Source organism: Oncorhynchus keta, chromosome 28 (assembly GCF_023373465.1).
Source record: "Oncorhynchus keta strain PuntledgeMale-10-30-2019 chromosome 28, Oket_V2, whole genome shotgun sequence".
Taxonomy (NCBI): domain Eukaryota; kingdom Metazoa; phylum Chordata; class Actinopteri; order Salmoniformes; family Salmonidae; genus Oncorhynchus; species Oncorhynchus keta.
In genome coordinates, this window is record NC_068448.1 from 16903005 (window position 1) to 16920883 (window position 17879).

The window sequence follows — 17879 nt, forward strand, 5'->3', positions numbered from 1 at the left end:
ACTTTATTTGCTACAAACGTGAGTGCTACGGGTCGGTAGTCAGTTAGGCAGGTTACCTTGGTGTTCTTGGGCACAGGGACTTTGATGGTCTGCTTGAAACATATTGGTATTACAGCCTCGGCCAGGGACAGGTTGAAAATGTCAGTGAAGACACTTGCCAGTTGGTCAGTGCATGCTCGGAGTACACGTCCTGGTAATCCGTCTGGCCCTGTGGCCTTCTGAATGTTGACTTTTCTGTAAAGGGCTTACTCACATTGGCTACGGCGAACGTGATAACACAGTTGTCCGGAACAGCTGGTGCTCTCATGCATGCTTCAGTGTTGCTTGCCTCGAAGTGTGCATAGAAGTCATTTAGCTCATCTGGTAGGCTTGTGTCACTGGATATGATTCAATCTTAGTCCTGTATTTACGCTTTGCCTGTTTGATGGTTCAACTGAGGGCATAGAGGTCTTTCTTATAAGTGTCAAAGTTTGAGTCCCGCTCCTTGAAAGCGGCAGCTCTACCTTTTAACTCATTGCGGATGTTACCTGTAATCCGTAGCATGTACTTACGGTCACTGTGGGGACAACGTCATCAATGCACTTATTGATGAAGCCAGTGACTGATGTGGTATAATCCTCAATGCCATCGGATGAGTCCCGGAACATATTCCAGTCTATGCTAGCAAAACAGTCCCGTAGCTTAGCATCGGGGCGGCAGGGTAGCCAAGTGGTTAGAGTGTTGGACTAGTAACCGAAAGGTTGCAAGTTCAAATCCCCGAGCTGACAAGGTACAAATCTGTTGTTCTGCCCCTGAACAGGCAGTTAACCCACTGTTCCTAGGCTGTCATTGAAAATAAGAATTTGTTCTTAACTGATTTGCCTAGTAAAATAAAGGTAAAATAAATTTAAAAAATAATCTGCGTAATCTGACCGTTTCAGTATTGAGCGAGTCACTGGTACTTGATGCTTTAGTTTTTGCTTGTGAGCAGGAATCGGGAGGATAGAATTATAGTCAGATTTGCCAAATGGAGGGTGAGGGTCTTGATCGGAGCTCATCCAGTTTATTCTCCAATGATTGGACAATGGCCAATAAGAAGGATGGTAGAGGTGGGTTACTCACTCAACAAAGAATTCTCACAGGGCACCCAGACCTGTGTCCCCTGTATCTGTGTCTTCTCTTCACACGAATGACAGGGATTTGGGCCTGGTCGGGTATCTGGAGTAAGTTCAGTTTGAGGTGAGTAATCGATGTTCTGATATCCAGAAGCTCTTTCAGTCATAAGAGACGGTGGCAGAAACATTTTGTACAAAATAAATTACAAATAATGCATAAAAAGCATAAAAAAGCACAATTGGTTAGGAGCCATTATTATGTCGTCTTTATTGCTTTAAGCTTTACATAATGTGTTCTGAATTTATTATTTACAATGCTTTGGGATTAAAGAGGGCACTTAAATGTAGTACTTCCCCAATTAATATTTTTTACGATATTTCCAGGAAGATGGTGAATTGTTCAAGTAGCTAACAGAATAGAGGGAAGGCTTTACATGGAGGGATCTTGCTAGGGCCGGCAGGGTAGCCTAGTGGTTAGGGTAGCCTAGTGGTTAGAGCGTTGGACTAGTAACTGGAAGGTTGCAAGTTCAAACCCCCGTTCTGCCCCTGAACAGGCAGTTAACCCACTGTTCCTAGGCTGTCATTGAAAATAAGAATTTGTTCTTAACTGACTTGCCTAGTTAAATAAAGGTAAAATTAAAAATTAAATAGGGCGCTCTGAGATCAACACATTGATGTTAGGGAGGAGGATCAAACACAGTCCAACCAGTATGACTCTCCCAGTTACTGTGTGTTAATTCAGAAACAGTAAATGCTGTTGCTGTTTACGGAGGGAAACACTATTAGGCCATCCAAAACTCAATTTCACTCCTGTACCCTTTATTTCAATTTCATTTTTTCCATCTGAACTCGGTCCCTTCCCTCTTCCTGCTGCTGCTTTTCTCCCGACTCCCACACTTATAGCTATCTTACGGAGAGCAGGCTGGATTTTCTGGAAGAGAGCAGCTGCAAATAGGAATTTATTGTGCCAGATTGGCAGAATCCCGGGCTGGAGATGGAAAAAAGCAAATCCTCCAGTGGGTTCCCCCACAGAATTGAGGGGTGTGGGGCCAAGGAGAAACCCTGGCCAAGTACAACAAACAAAGAGGCTTTCCCCGGATCTCCGAGGCAGCCCGTTCCACTGTTTGACAATGGTTGCCATGGAACTTGTTTTTCAGATCATAACAGTGTCAACATCTCCAGGCGATTGGTCAGGAGAACTGGCTGCTGCCTTTTTCCCTTTTCATTTCAGAGAATGAAATTTTTAAAAAGAGAAGTGTAATTTGACAGTTGTGGCTGCTTTGTGTGATATGTTGTCTCTATCTTGCCCTTTGTGCTGTTGTCTGAGCCCAATAATGTTTGTACCATGTGTTGCTACCATGCTGTGTTGTCATGTGTTGCTGCCTTGCCATGTTGTTGTCTTAGGTCTCTCTTTATGTAGTGTTGTCTCTCTTGTTGTGATGTGTGTTTAGTCTTATATTAATAGTGGATTTATTTGTTTATTTTTAATCCCAGGCCCCCATCCCCGCAGGAGGCCTTTTGGTAGGCTGTCATTGTAAATAGGAATTTGTTCTTAACTGACTTGCCTAGTTAAATAAATTAAATAAATGTAATGATATGTGGCGATGCCAGATAAACCCATCTCTCTCTCTGACAGGGTTGTGGTGAACTGAACCACAGGGTTGTCAGGTCCTTCAGACCACAGATCACCAGGGTTACAACCCTTCAACATGGTCTGGGAGCTGCCCTGAGACTGACGAGGACTAGCTACCTCTCCATCCCAACCAGAGAAGACTAGCTACCTACCTCTCCATCCCAACCAGAGGTTTAAAAGGTCAACATCATCATCAGGTCTGGTGATCACACTGTAATAACATGTCGTTTGGATTGGAAGGGGCACAACAAAAATGGATGGGTATAAGACCATGACTTCTGGATGTGGTCTGTTATTCTGATCTCACAGGGTAATAATATTAATAATGAGGCTGACACAGGTTAAATATAAATATATGACTCATAAACCATGTTATTTCCACCTTGAGGAACATACGTAACTACATTTCCTGGCCATTTCCTATTGGGGGGGACCGGGTCAAAAAAATATATATTTAAAAAAACACCTTTATAATAAAACATTTGCAGGTTAACAATAAGATACATTTCCTAATGTGATGAGCAGCCAAGATTCGGGACAAGATTAGGTAACGTTAGTCACTGCAGCCTAAGTTTGTTTACAATACAAAATAGACTTGTGGAAAGAGCAGCGCACATTTCTTTGTAAGTTACTGCATAACAATGTGTGTGAGAAAGAGAGAAAACGAGAGGGGTGTTGTAATTTAATTAGTAAACACAAGATTGTGCCTATTAAAACTGAGCACAAATAGACAGCAAAGCGATCCATCGCAAAGAAAAGATCTCAATCCAGCACCAGTAGGTAGAAAGCGCATTTGCCACTCGCTGGGCCGCACCCAATACTGTGGTGCTTGCTGGATAGTGGGCTAGTATGCATACACGTTTGACATGGGCAGGAGCAGACCAGCGAGTCAAGGGCGAGAGAATGCCATGTTCCTAATTTAATATTGTTTTAATTCCCTTTTTGACACCTTTAGAACTGTAAACTAATAAAAAATAGAAGTGGAAGACTATTTGAGAGCATTTCTCCAGATCATTTGATATTCACCACATTAGTCAAAACAGGAACATTTTACATAAAGCTTGAAATTAATAAGGTAATTATCTCAGAGACAAATGTCCTCATGTCTCCTTCCTATATCCCCCCAACAGAATCCCCATACTTTAACGATGACAGCTTCTCCATCCTAGAGGGGGAGATCAACCATTTCCATGTACTAGTCTGTGGCGACCTAAATGCCAGAACAGGACAAGAACCTGACACTCAGCACACAGGGGGACAAACACCTACCTGGAGGTGACATCATTCCCTCCCTAATATGCCCCCCTAGGCACAACTGTGATAAAACAACCAACAAAAACAGGTCACAAGTCCTGCAGCTCAGTCACACGCTGGGTCTGTACATAGTCCACAGCTCATCCCTTGGCAGTAGTACTGTAGATTACTTTATCACTAACCTCAACCCAGAGTCTCTCAGAGCGTTCACAGTCAGCCACTGACACCCCTATGAGTCTACTTGAACAGAGCAATATTCAACTATGAGGCATCAAAGCCAAAGTAACTGAACAATACTAAGACATGCTACAGATGGAAGGAAAAGAGTGTAAAAACTCCAAAAAAACTATTAGGCAACAAATTCAATCCCTTTTAGACAACTTCATGGACAAAACATTTCACTGTAATAGTGAAGGTGTAAACTTGGCAGTAGGAAACCTAAACAGTATATTTAACCTTTCAGAGTCCCTATCAAATAAAAAAAATAGCAAGCAGACAACCTAAGAACATTTTAAACAATGACAAATGGTTTGATGAAAAATTAAAAAACCTAAGAAGAAACTGAGAAACCAAAAACAGAGACCTTCACTATTGTGAATCACTAAAATACACTATGGCAAAAGAAAGAACAGCATTTCAGAAATCAGCTCAATGTAATTTAATAATCCATAGAATCTAACCACTTCTGGGAAAATTGGAACACACTAAACAAACACGAAGAGTTATTAAAAACAGAGATGTATGGATAAACTACTTCTCCAATCTTTTTGGCTCTATAAAAAAAACAGCAAAAAAAATATAAATGATCAATAACAAGTCTTAAAATCAGCTATCAAGGACTTCCAGAACCTACTGGATTTTCCAATTATATTGAATGAACTACAGGACAAAAAGGCCTGTGGTGTTGATGTTATCCTAAATTACATGATAAAATATACAGACCACAAATTCCAATTGGCTACACTAACCATCATCCCTTAGCTCTGGCATCTTCCCCAATATTTGGAACCAAGGACTGATCCCTCCAATCCACAAAAGTAGAAACAAATTTAACCCCAATAACTTCGGTGGGATATGTGTCAACAGAAACCTTAGGAAAATCCTCTGCATTGTCATTGACAACAAACTTGTATATTTCCTCAGTGAAATCAATGTACTGAGCAAATGTCAAATAGGCTTTTTGCCAAATTACTATAAGACAGACCACATATTCACCCTGCACACCCTAATTGGCAAACAAACCACACAAAGGCAAAGTCTTCTCATGCTTTGTTGATTTCAAAAAAGCTTTTGACTCAATTTGGCATGAGGGTCTGCAATAGAAATTGATTGAAAGTGGTTTTGGGGGAAAAACATATGACATTCTAAAATCCAACAAGTGTGCAGTTAAAATGGGCAATAAACACACATTTCTTATCACTGGGCCGTGGGTGAGACAGGGAAGTAGCTTGAGCCCAACCCTCTTCAACATATGTATCAACAAATTGGCGAGGGCACTAGAACAGCCTGCAGCACCCGGCCTCACCCTACTAGAATCTGAAGCCAAATGTCTACTCTTTGCTGATGATCTAGTGCTTCTCTCCAGTATCTTCTGCACAGATTCTGTCACACCAGGGCCCTGACAGTAAATCTCAGTAAGACAAAAAATAATGTTGCTTCCGAAAAAGGTCTAGTTGCCAGGACCACAAATACAAATCTAGAGGCCGTTGCCCTGGAGCATACAAACAACTGTACCAACCTTGGCCTAAACATAAGTGGCACAGGTAACTTCCACAAAGCTGTGAACGATCTGAGAGACAAGGCAAGGGCCTTCTACGCCATCAAAAGAAACATAGAATTCAAAATCCCAATTAGGATCGGTTAATTGAATCAGTTATAGAACCCATTGCCCTTCATGGTCTGGGGGTCTGGGGTTTACTCACCAACCAAGAAGCTGTTATATTCTACAACGACGTAAAAGGAAGCGATTCCCAAATGCTCCATAATAAAGCCATCACCTTCAGAGAGATTAACCTAGAGAAGAGTCCCCTAAGCAAGCTGGTCCTGGGGCTCTGTTCACAAACACAAACAGACCCCACAAAGCCCCAGGACAGAAACACAATTAGATACAACAAAATCATAAGAAAACAAAAAGATAATTGCTTGACACATTGAAAATAATTTACCAAAAAACAGAGCAAACTGGAATGCTATTTGGCCCTAAGTAGAGAGTACACAGTGGCAGAATACCTGACCACTGTGACTGACCTAAAATTAAGGAAAGCCGCCATAGCCTGTCTTCTCTTGAGAGCAAGTCTGCCTATGTGCACACTGCCCACAAAATGAGGTGGAAACTGAGCTGCAGTTCCTAACCTCCTGCCAGATGTATGACCATACTATAGAAACACATTTCCCTCAGATTACAGACACACAAAGAATTTGAAAACAAATCCAATTTTGATAAACTCCCATTTCTATTGGATGAAATACCCCAGTGTGCCATCACAGTAGCAAGATTTGTGACCTGTTGTCACAAGAAAAGGTCAACCAGTGAAGAACACCATTGTCAATACAACCCATATTTATGCTTATTTATTTTCCCTTTTGTACTTTATCTATTTGCACATCATCACAATGTACATAGCCACAACATAACATTTGAAATGTCTCTATTTCTCTGAAACTTTGTGATCGTAATGTTTACTGTTCATGTTTGATTGTTTATTATCTATTTCATTTGCTTTGGCAATATAAACATATGTTTGCTATGCCAATAAAGCCCTTAATTGAATTCAACTTAATTGAGAGAGAGAAGGTAGTGTGGCGTGTCCAATTGTAAAAAAAATAATTGAATTAAAATGCCTCAATTACGTAATTACTCCTGTCGATACAATCATTCAAAATAGACTAGTACACCAGCAAGCATGATTTTGCCCCAGATGATCATTCGCTTCAAAAAAATTTTTAAATCACAAGCATATAGCCTACAATTGGAAGGCCCACAATTTGGGCAGAACTCATGGCAAATACCAAACAAATGATTGTTGAGTTGCGTCTGTCACGGAAAAGCTGCTAATATAGGCCCAGGCATATCGCAATATTTCAAATACAATCGTGGGAAAACATTGTTTGGAAAGCAAAACTAATCTGTCTTCTAGTTATCAAAATTCTCAATTTGAGTATTTTAGGATCTTATTAACTAACACCAGTGGAGAACATAGTCTTCATCCCCAATGAGTGTGCATATTCACTCTTTATCATTGGGCTAATGAGTGCCATTTGAAACTTTGTATTTGGACAATAATTTCCTCCTCCAGGTTAAACGTCATACTGTACAATTATTGTCTCCCTTTTTAGTAGACCTAGATTAGATGGTTGCATACAAGGCATAGCTGCAAGAATTTGTTTAGAGCAGGGGGTACTGACCAATCACCTTTATAATAAAGCAATGCATGCATCTATGCAGAATAACAAAATCCAATTCCTAATGTGATGACTAGCCTAAGCATAGGACAAGATTTGGTAACGGTATTACTGCAGCCTCATGGCTGTTTGCAAAAAAGCATGTTGTGAACAGCACACACATTTCTTTGTAGGCTACTGCAAGAGAGGTATTTGATATTATTCCTATTCCCGTTCGCCAAGTTTAGATATGTAAACGAATAGAAAATAGTCAGTCATATATATTTTAATATCCTGTGTTCTCTCTTCTACACCTAATTTAATCGAAATAAAACAGTTTGGAAAGCAAATTGCTATTGCTGTAAAGAGAAGGCAATAAAAAGACTCCAATCTTTCTTTTACAGTAGTTATCATAATCTGCAACTTGAGGGAATAGTCTTATTGGCACCAGCGTAGCACATTGGCCATATCCCCTGTGAGTGCCTTGTGCACGTATTAACAGTTAATAATTTTGTCAGTTCCACTTGAAACTTTGTTTTGGATGATCATTTCCTCCTCCAGGTTAAATGGACTTCATATTGTACAGTTAGTGTTAGCAATATAGGCCTATAGTACCCTGTCATTTTTGTCATATTAAAAAAAGATTCTGCTATTGTCTCTAGACAGAAGGTGTAGTAGAATTGCATGGAATATGTTTCTAAACACAAAAAGAAAGATACATATCTGATATAACCTTTAGCCTAGGCCTACTCTATGCCACTGTACGCTCAGCCATGCATTGAACACTGCAGTCTTTTTTGCGAACAGTGGATTATTATTTGCCTAAATTATGACTATCCAATGCTGTTGTGATTCAGACAATAACATTTAAAAAACATGGATGTTACACCACCATGCTTCATTCAAGAGCATTAATTCTATTGATGTATAAAACCCTGGTACTAACTTACACTCACCGTCATCAAGGTACATCTGATCCAGGTTCTCCTCCTTGACCGTGACCTGTCCTCCAGGGAGGCTGGCTCTCTGCTCCTCTCCAGGGGCGCATCTCTGGGCTTCCATCCCTCCAGGGGAAGACCTGCCCTTGAGCACCACCTTGGGCACGTAGGGCTGTTGCTGGATCACCGTGGTGGGGTAATGCTGGGGGGAGTGGGCTGGGACAGGGGAGTGAGCTTGGGCTCCAGCCTGCTGAGGGAAGCCATCACAGTAGATGATATGCTGCTGGTTGTCAGGCTGGAGAGGTGGAGGGTCGCCTCCCCTGAGCAGGTGTTGGTTGGTGGGGGAGAACTGAATTATGGAGGGGTGTTGGCCCTGGCCCCCTCCGTGTTGCTGCTGGACTGGGGAGCCTGTGTGGACCAGGACAGAGTGGTGTGGGTCGGGCATCATCCCCATCCCTCCAGTCTGCTGGTAGAGCCCTTCGGGGCTGCCGCTCAGACTCTTGCCCCCGCGGGTGTACACAATGGCTGGGCTCTGTTGCTGGAAGCGGGGTTCTGGGCCGGGTGTGGGGAGGCCGGATCGGACCTGCTGGCATGAGGCCATGCTGGAGACCAGGCTGTTGTCTGGGTGAATGATCCCCACAGGACTGTGGTGGTAGTAGGACTGCGGGGAAACACCCAGGATCTGGGGCATGGTGAAAGGATAGTCATCCACAGGCTCTGTTTTAATGGAGGGAACTGTGGGAGAGATGGAAGACAATAGAGATATGACTGGGGGTTAAGTCATATTGCTTAAAGTAACTACGGCCTATTACACCAAGCATATCAATGTGACATACTAATGACAAGGAAAAACATAACTTGATATCATTCCTACATCATTGTATTGTTCTTTCAGAGCACTTAAAGGGGCTCAGAGCCTCCTTATTGCTGATGCTTATGGTACCTACCTGCCAGTGGGGTGAATGTGAAGTGCTGTGGCTGGCTGCGCTTCCTCTTCCCGTTGATGACATAGAAGTTCACTTTGGCAGGATGGCAGATAGATGGGTCACGATAGGAAGGGATCTCAACGAACAGCAGACTCTACAAAATGACATCGTTTTCAGTTCATAATAATCTGTCACATTATTTAAGATTATAATCAGAGATGATAAAGTAGGACATTATTTTAAATCAAATTAGTTTTTTTCTAAGACAAAAAATCCAGACAGTATAATCAGTGACTGGTTTGACCACTGTTTCAGACATGGAGAAGTGGGCCATCTATGAAAGGACTGGTACTCACAGGCTGACATTTATCTTTGTCTACTGTTGTCTCCATCTCCCAAATCTGCTGTCCATCTGCAGAGACAGATAAAGGAAGGGTTATTTCAGGTCAAATCAATAATTCAGGGTATATTTCAAAACCCTATTGGACACAGAAAATACAGGAACACAGAACAAGGAGAGGTAAAAAAATAAATAAACAATGGTAAAATAATGTGTGCTACTGGTACTATGCTTACTAAGTTGCTGACCAATGAAAAATGTACTCTAAATAATAACAAATTAACTATCCCAGCTGTATCTCTATCGTCTCTTCAACAGATTGAGAGCATGGGAGGGGATTCTCCACCTGTCTCAGAACACAACGCCTAGTTTAACCCATCACATCACTGTCTTCCTGCCACTAACCCATAGGCCAAATGATTAACATGGTGTTAGAGAAGGCTCTTTGTGTCACATAGATTATATCTCTTTCCTAACCACTTACCCTTCCACCATTCTGCTCACCTACAGCCAAAGACAGCAATATACAATGCCTTCGGAAAGTATCCAGACCCCTTGACTTTTTCCACATTTTGTTAGGTTACAGCCTTATTCTGAAATGGATTAAATAGTTTTTTTCCATCAATCTACATACAACACCCCCCTATGGAAAAGCTAAAATATATGTTTGCGGATGTATTTAAAATAAAAAAACAAATATCACATTTACATAAGTATTCAGACCCTTTACCCAGTACTTTGTTGAAGCATCTTTGCCAGTGATTACAGACTCGAGTCTTCTTGGGTATGACACTATAAGCTTGACACACATGTATTTGAGGAGATTCTTCACTTATTCTCTGTACATTTTCTTAAGCTCTGTCAGGGTGGATGGGGAGCGTTGCTGCACAGCAATTTTCAGGTCTCTCCAGAGATGTTCGATTGGTTACTCAAGGATATAAAGAGACTTATCCCGAAGCCACTCCTACTTTGTATTGAATGTGTGCTTAGGGTTGTTGTTCTGTTGGAAGGTGAACTTTTGCCCCAGTCTGAGGTCCTGAGCATTCTGGAGCAGGTTTTTTAAAGGATCTCTCTGTACTTAAAGACTCCATTTATCTTTGCCTCGATCCTGACTAGTCTCCTGGTCCCTACTATTGAAAAACATCCCCTCAGCAAGATGCTGTCACCACCATGCTTCACTGAAGGGATGGTGCCAGGTTTCCTCCAGGCGTGACAATTGGCATTTAAGCCAAAGAGTTCAATCTTGGTTTCATCAGACCAGAGAATCTTGTTTCTCATGGTCTGAGAGTCTTTAGGTGCCTTTTGGCAAACTCAGAGCGGGCTTTCATGTGCCTTTTCCCGAGGAGTGGTTTCTGTCTGGCCACTCTACCATAAAGCCTGATTGGTGGAGTGCTGCAGAGATGGTTGTCCTTCTGGAAAGTTCTCTCATCTCCACAGAGACGCTGGAGACCTGTCAGAGTGACCATCGGGTTCTTGGTCACCTCCCTGACCAAGGCCCTTCTCCCCAGATTGCCCGGGGTGGCTAGATCTAGGAAGAGTCTTGGTGGTTCCAAACTTCTTCCATTTAAGAATGATGGAGGCCACTGTTTTCTTGGGGACCTTAAAATCTTCAAACCTATTTAGGTACCCTTCCCCAGATCTGTACCTTGACACAATCCTTTTTCGAAGCTCTACGGACAATTCCTTTGACCTCATGGCTTAGTTTTTGCACTGACATACACTGTTAACTGTTGGACCTTATATAGAAGGGTGTGTGCCTTTCCAAATCATGTCCAGTCAACTGAATTTACCACAGGTGGACTCCAATCAAGTTGAAAAACATCTCAAGGATGATCAATGGAAACAGGGTGCACCTGACCTCAATTTCGTGTCATCTAGAAAAGGGTCTGAATACTTATGTAAGTATGGTATCTGTTTTTACATTTTAATACATTTGCCAAAATGTCTAAAAACCTGTTTTCAGCTGGTCATTATGGGGTATTGTGTGTAGATTGCAGAGGATTTTTTATTTTTTAAATCAATTTTAGAATAAGGCTGTAATGTAACTTTCTGAAGTGAAGCCATTCCCTGACCTTACATTTACCATAATATATTGTATGAAATCATACATACAATCACATATTTACTGTGTGTCAAGCAATATTGGTCTTTTTTTTTAAGTAAAGAAAAGTATATTCTATAAACAAAGTGTGATGGAGAACATTGGCCCAAGGTTTGATACACACTAGTGATCAAAAACAGTCCAAACCTGTCTTTAATATCTGACCCTTGGCAAGGCAGTGACTAGGGTCTGGTTTCAATTATGGACTATTTTTGCATAGATTAACTACGTCACTGGGGGGGAGGGGGAGGGGTCCGAACAATCACAGGGCAGGGCAGACATGCCAGAACGTCATGATTTAAAACCAAAGTTTGCAGGCAAAACATGTGGCTTTAGCTGATGGCTTCAGCTGATGCAAACTAGCCACTTGTGAAATGCACTCATTAAAAATAACTTCCGTGATCTCCATCTTGCTAGCTACTATTTTGTATTTTATTCAAGGGGATAACATAGTGACATAAGTAGTGACATACGCAGTGACGCAGTTCCTCTATGCCAAAGGAGTTCATCACTGAAACCAGACCCTAGTCACTGTTTCCTAGGGTCAGGTTTTCAAGACTAAAACCTGTCTGGGTATGAAGAGATTTTAGAGGACAAACTAACACACTTGTTTTACACCATGTTTTATGTATACCAATACTATGAAATTGTTGCTTTTGACAACTGTCACACTGTAAGACATTGCTTGAAACTCAAGGTTATGTCACATTCGTCGTATTGATGAGACCAAGGAGCAGTGTGATAAGAATACATTCTTCTTTTAATTAAACGAAGAACACTTAACAAACTAACAAAACGACCGTAACGCTACAATAACAAGTACTGACAGGCAACTAGACAATAACCCACAAAACCAAAATGGAAATGGATCCCCAATCAGAAACAACGATAAACAGAAGTTTCTGATTGGGAGCCAATTCAGGCCACCATAGACCTACATATCTTGAGATGTTGTTTCAATATATCCACATAATTTTCCTCACTCATGATGCCATCCTGCAGCAAAGCACCCCCACAACATGATGCTGCCACCCCCGTGCTTCACAGTTGGGAAGGTGTTCTTCGGCTTGAAAGCCCCACCCTTTTTCCTCCAAACATAACGATGGTCATTATGGCCAAACAGTTCTATTTTTGTTTCATCAGACCAGAAGACATTTCTCCAAAAAGTACGATCTTTGTTGCAACCCGTAGTCTGGCTTTTTTATGGCGGTTTTGGAGAAGTGGCTTCTTCCTTTCAGATTATGTCGATATAGGACTCGTTTTAATGTGGATATAGATCGTTTTGTAACGGTTTCCTCCAGCATCTTCACAAGGTCCTTGGCTGTTGTTCTGGGATTGATTTGCACTTTTCGCACCAAAGTACGTTCATCTCCAGGAGACAGAACGCGTCTCCTTCCTGAGTGGAATGACGGCTGCGTGGTCCCATGGTGTTTATACTTGCGTACTATTGTTTGTACAGATGAACGTGGTACCTTCAGGTGTTTGGAAATTGCTCCCAAGGATGAACCAGACTTGTGGAGGTTTACAATGTTTTTCTGAGGTCTTGGCTAATTTCTTTTGATTTTCCCATGATGTCAAGCAAAGAGGCACTGAGTTTGAAGGTAGGCCTTGAAACACATCCACAGACACACCTCCAATTCACTCAAATGATATTATTTAGCCTATCAGAAGCTCCTAAAGCCATGTGAAATAATCTGTCTGTAAACAATTGTTGGGAAAATGACTTGTGTCATGCACAAAGTAGATTTCTCCTAACCGACTTGCCAAAAATATAGTTTGTTAACAATACATTTGTGGAGTAGTTGAAAAACGAGCTTTAATGACTCCAACCTAAGTGTACGTAAAACCTTCGACTTCAACTGTATATGGCTGACCCTGTAAACAAACACAGGTCACTGCACCTATCTGGTGTATGTGACAATAAAATGTTTTTTTTTTGTTGTTTTTTTACTATGACGAAAAAAGTACATCTCTTAAATACAGTGTACAATCCTGTAAGCTGTCAATGAAGTACATGAACAATCTGCACTCGATACTAATACTGTCAGCTTGATGAATAATTGGGTGAAGTCTAAAATAAACCTACAACAAAACCTTGCTGTGATAAGCTTCTTATCTGAAAAAGGACACCACTGTTTAGTATCAGGAGGAATCTGAATGCAAATATCTGAGCGGTGAGTGAGGAGGAAAGGTCAGGATTCAAATGACAGAGAAAGCACGCTGGCCTTTGTCACTATTACTCAGTCACATTGATTCACACAGCAATATCTGACCATCTGTGTTGTAATGGTGAATCTGCCATTCCAAAATGAGAGCAGGGATGGGGTCAATTCCATTTCAATTCCAGTCAATTCAGGAAGTACACTGAAATTCCAATTCCAATTCTCTTCAATGCTTTTCAATTAGGAAAATGTTAAATTGGAATTGGGATTACTTTCTGAATTGAATGGAATTAAAATGGAATTGACCCCAACCCTGCAAGAGAGTAATGTAATAAGAAAGGACTGTGGTGTTAAACGCATGGGCAATAACTGTAAGTCTGATTATCATGGCTGGTTTATGAGGGTAAATACTTTTGCAACCCTTCTGGCACATAATGCAAAAGGTTTTTTGCAACAGAATCTGGCAGCTGTTAAACAAATCATTTTCCTGGATCAAAATAACCATAACATTTTAAATAGATGAGGCGGCAAATCATACAGCATATGGACCATGCCATTATCATTTCCTCCCTCCCTCAGAGGTGTTGGCTGAATACTCACCATGGGTTTTTTCCATAAAGATGACTTTGGAGTCAGAGCTGAAGTTCTGGCCCGTCAAGATCATCTGCTGACCTCCCAGGACAGAGCAGCTATCCATGTCTTGTTTCTCCACCATTGGTAGCTCATGGGCCGACCGCTGGGCTGTGGGACGGAAGAGAGAACATGACGTTACACAATCTGTGGTACTGACAGGTCATGTTGGGGTAGTGGGTAGAGAACTGGCCGCTGGGCTGCAGAACAGCAGACTGAGCATGGTATTATGACTTGACATTACACACTCTGTGGTAGGTCAGTTTGATCTCAGGTTGATATTTGCTTTGAACTCACAAGGTAATTGTTGACAGATTTCAATGAATGAGGCTTGTCACGACTCATTTCAAAACCAGATTTCCTCATTGTGTATTTCAAATATTTGTCTAAATATAAGATTTGTGTAAACATTAACATAGGCCAATGACTACAGTGCAGTACATTTAGTGCAGTGGGAGGATATGAAAGAAAGGTTGTAATGTAAAATGCGGCTACACGCTAGAGGCCTGGACGCACAGAGCACATCATGGAAGTGGGACACAGTCCAGTGGAAACAAATGACAGAGTGCAGTAACCTACAGTACAGAAAGGGGCAGAGGGGAGGAGGAAGAAGGAATATGGAGGATGGACCTCTCTAACACTATCATCATTACGCAATGGAGCGTATGTTGGCATATGTTCAACAAACCCTGTGACCTGTATGTGAAGTAGACACTGAACGGCTACTGTAGTGTGTTCTCTCCTGGAACGGTAGATTTCCTGGACTGATAGCTTAATCAGGAAGCTACGGCCACAGAGACAGCCATAGAAATAGAATAGAGGCAGCCATAGAAATATAATTACTAGAATGGGAAAGGCTCCTCAGACCATGGCAATTCAACTGGAACACTCATGGGTACATTCAATATGGTCACCTGTGCATAAACCCATCAACTTGAAAGGGAATTTTGGATATAGTCATTATTTTTGTAATATTTATTTAACTATGAAAGTCAGCTATAAGAACAAATTCTTATTTACAATGACGGCCTATCCTGGCCAAATCCGGACGACACTGGGCCAATTGTGCACCGCCCTATGGGACTCCCAATCACAGCCAGATGTGATACAGCCTTGATTTCGAACCAGGGATTCTAGTGATGCCGCTTGCACTGAGATGCAGTGCCTTAGACTGCTGTGTCACTCTCGGGTCCCATAGGGAGGCATCCAGGGTTGGGGAACCATTACGTTACAGCATTAAATGACTCAGCGCTTCTCTTGCCATCTATAGTGACTGATCTTATTCCTTTGGATCAACTGTCGGCAGTCTGAAGTTGATTCATGCCAGGTAGCATGCTTGAGTTACAAAGGGACCAAATTAATCACTTGTAATGAATGAGAAGGGCAGTTGCCCTGGTTTTAACGGTTTCATGTTTACTTCTAGAGTAGTTTGTGTGGCAATTAAATGTAAAAACATTTAGTACACATGAACGGTGTAGTTACTTCCTCAAGCTTATCGTCATCGTCCTGCCTTAATTACTGAAATTCAATCTCCACTGAGGCTTGTGAAGTGACCTTTGGACAGTCTACTATACTGCGAGTACACTGAGGATGATACCTGGAGGCTAGTCTCTTCATCCACATCACTGACGGACAGTTTCGCTTACTTATCGGCCATTTTGACAGATGTGCTGGGGGTGTTATAGTACGATTGTGCAAATACAACTTTGCACCTGATTATACAACTTTGCACCTGATTTTTGGGGGGGGTTCGGTGATGCTAGCACTACATAATCGTAAACATACACATACACACACAGTGTTGAGGGTTGAGAGAACCAAATCAAATTTATTACATGCGCCAAATACAACAGGGAAGGGAAAGGTGATACCTAAGTCAGTTGAACAAATGAATGCATTCAACCAAAAGGTGTTTTCTGCATTTAACCCAACCCCTCTGAATCAGACCGCTGCTGGGGGCTGCCTTAACATCATAAGGCACCCAGGGAGCAGTTTTGGGGGGTTAACTGCCTTGACTGCTCAGGGATTCGAACCAGCAACCTTTCGGTTAATGGCCCAAAGCTCTTAACCACTCAACACTCTTAACCGCTATACTACCTGCCACCCAACAGGTTTAGACATTCATGTGAAATGCCTACTTACTACAAGCCCTTTCCCAACAATGGAGAGATCAAAAGTAAGAAAAATGGGTAAAAAAATGTTTTTGTAGTAACACAACAAAATAACAGTAATGAGGCTATATACCAGTACCAGTCAATGTGCAGGGGTATGAGGTAATTGAGATAACGTTTTCTAATTTTTAAAAATGTAACCAGGTAGGCCAGTTGAGAACAAGTTCTCATATATGTACATGTAGGTAGTGTTAAAGTGACAAGGCATTCAGGATAGATAATAAAGGGAGTAGCAGCAGCGTATGTGACGAGTGTGAACGTGTTTTGTATGTGTGATTGTGTGAGTGTGTGGCATCAATATACATGTGTGTGTGTGTGTTTTGTGTGCGTGAGCATATGTAGTGTGTGTGTGTGTGTGTGTGTGTGTGTGTGTGTGTGTGTGTGTGTGTGTGTGTGTGTGTGTGTGTGTGTGTGTGTGTGTGTGTGTGTGTGTGTGTGTGTGTGTGTGTGTGTGTGTGTGTGTGTGTGTGTGTGTGTGTGTGCATATGTAGTGTGTGTGTGTGTGTGTGTGTGTGTGTGGGGAGTGTTAGTGTAGTATGTGCAAGTGTGTGGGTAGAGTCCCTTGAGTGTGCATAGAGCTGGTGCAGGAGAGTCAGTGCAAATAAAAAGGCTGTCAAGCTTAATCATAAAAGAGGCTTTGTATGTCTGTGTGCCTGGACCATCAGTACTACTCCCAGCTCATTGAAATATAGTCCCGCTTACTATGTGCGTTACCTCTGGTTAACGTCAGTCCAAATAAAACAGGCAAGAAGAAACATAGCTGGAAATATACTGCACTGTGTAAAATCAACATACAAGCACATACAAATACATGTTAAACCTAAACCACCCTTTAGGACACACCTATAGTAGGCTATAGAACGCATAGACAGAATTATACATCAAATAAAATCATAGATTTATGACATATAGAATGACATGGCCCTTCTCTGGACACTGTGTTAACTAACCTCCAAACGAGCTTCAATGCCATACAACACTCCTTCCGTGTCCTCCAACTGCTTTTAAATGCTAGTAAAACCAAAAGCATGCTTTTCAACCATTCGCTGCCCGCACCCGCCCGCCCGACTAGCATCACTACTCTGGATGGTTCTGACCTGGAATATGTGGACAACTACAAATACCTAGGTGTCTGGCTAGACTGTAAACTCTCCTTATTAAACATCTCCAATCCAAAATCAAATCTAGAATCGTCTTTCTATTTCGCAACAAAGTCTCCTTCACTCACGCCGCCAAACTTACCCTCGTA

At 41.7% G+C, this 17879-nt stretch overlaps 1 protein-coding gene across 7 annotated transcripts in view; it reads right to left on the minus strand.

The window, feature by feature from the left end:
• Positions 1–17879, minus strand: part of nfatc2a (nuclear factor of activated T cells 2a) — a 43688-nt gene that overhangs the window by 7619 nt on the left and 18190 nt on the right. For 6 of the 7 annotated variants that reach the window (XM_035740086.1, XM_035740085.1, XM_035740084.2 and 3 more), the window contains 4 exons: positions 14430–14570; positions 9583–9638; positions 9248–9380; positions 8313–9035 (listed from right to left, as the gene is read on the minus strand). In XM_035740086.1, coding sequence (XP_035595979.1) covers positions 8313–9035; positions 9248–9380; positions 9583–9638; positions 14430–14570 — 1053 coding nt within the window. The remainder of the gene's footprint in view (positions 1–8312; positions 9036–9247; positions 9381–9582; positions 9639–14429; positions 14571–17879) is intronic. The other variant, XM_035740082.2, reaches the window with a different exon arrangement.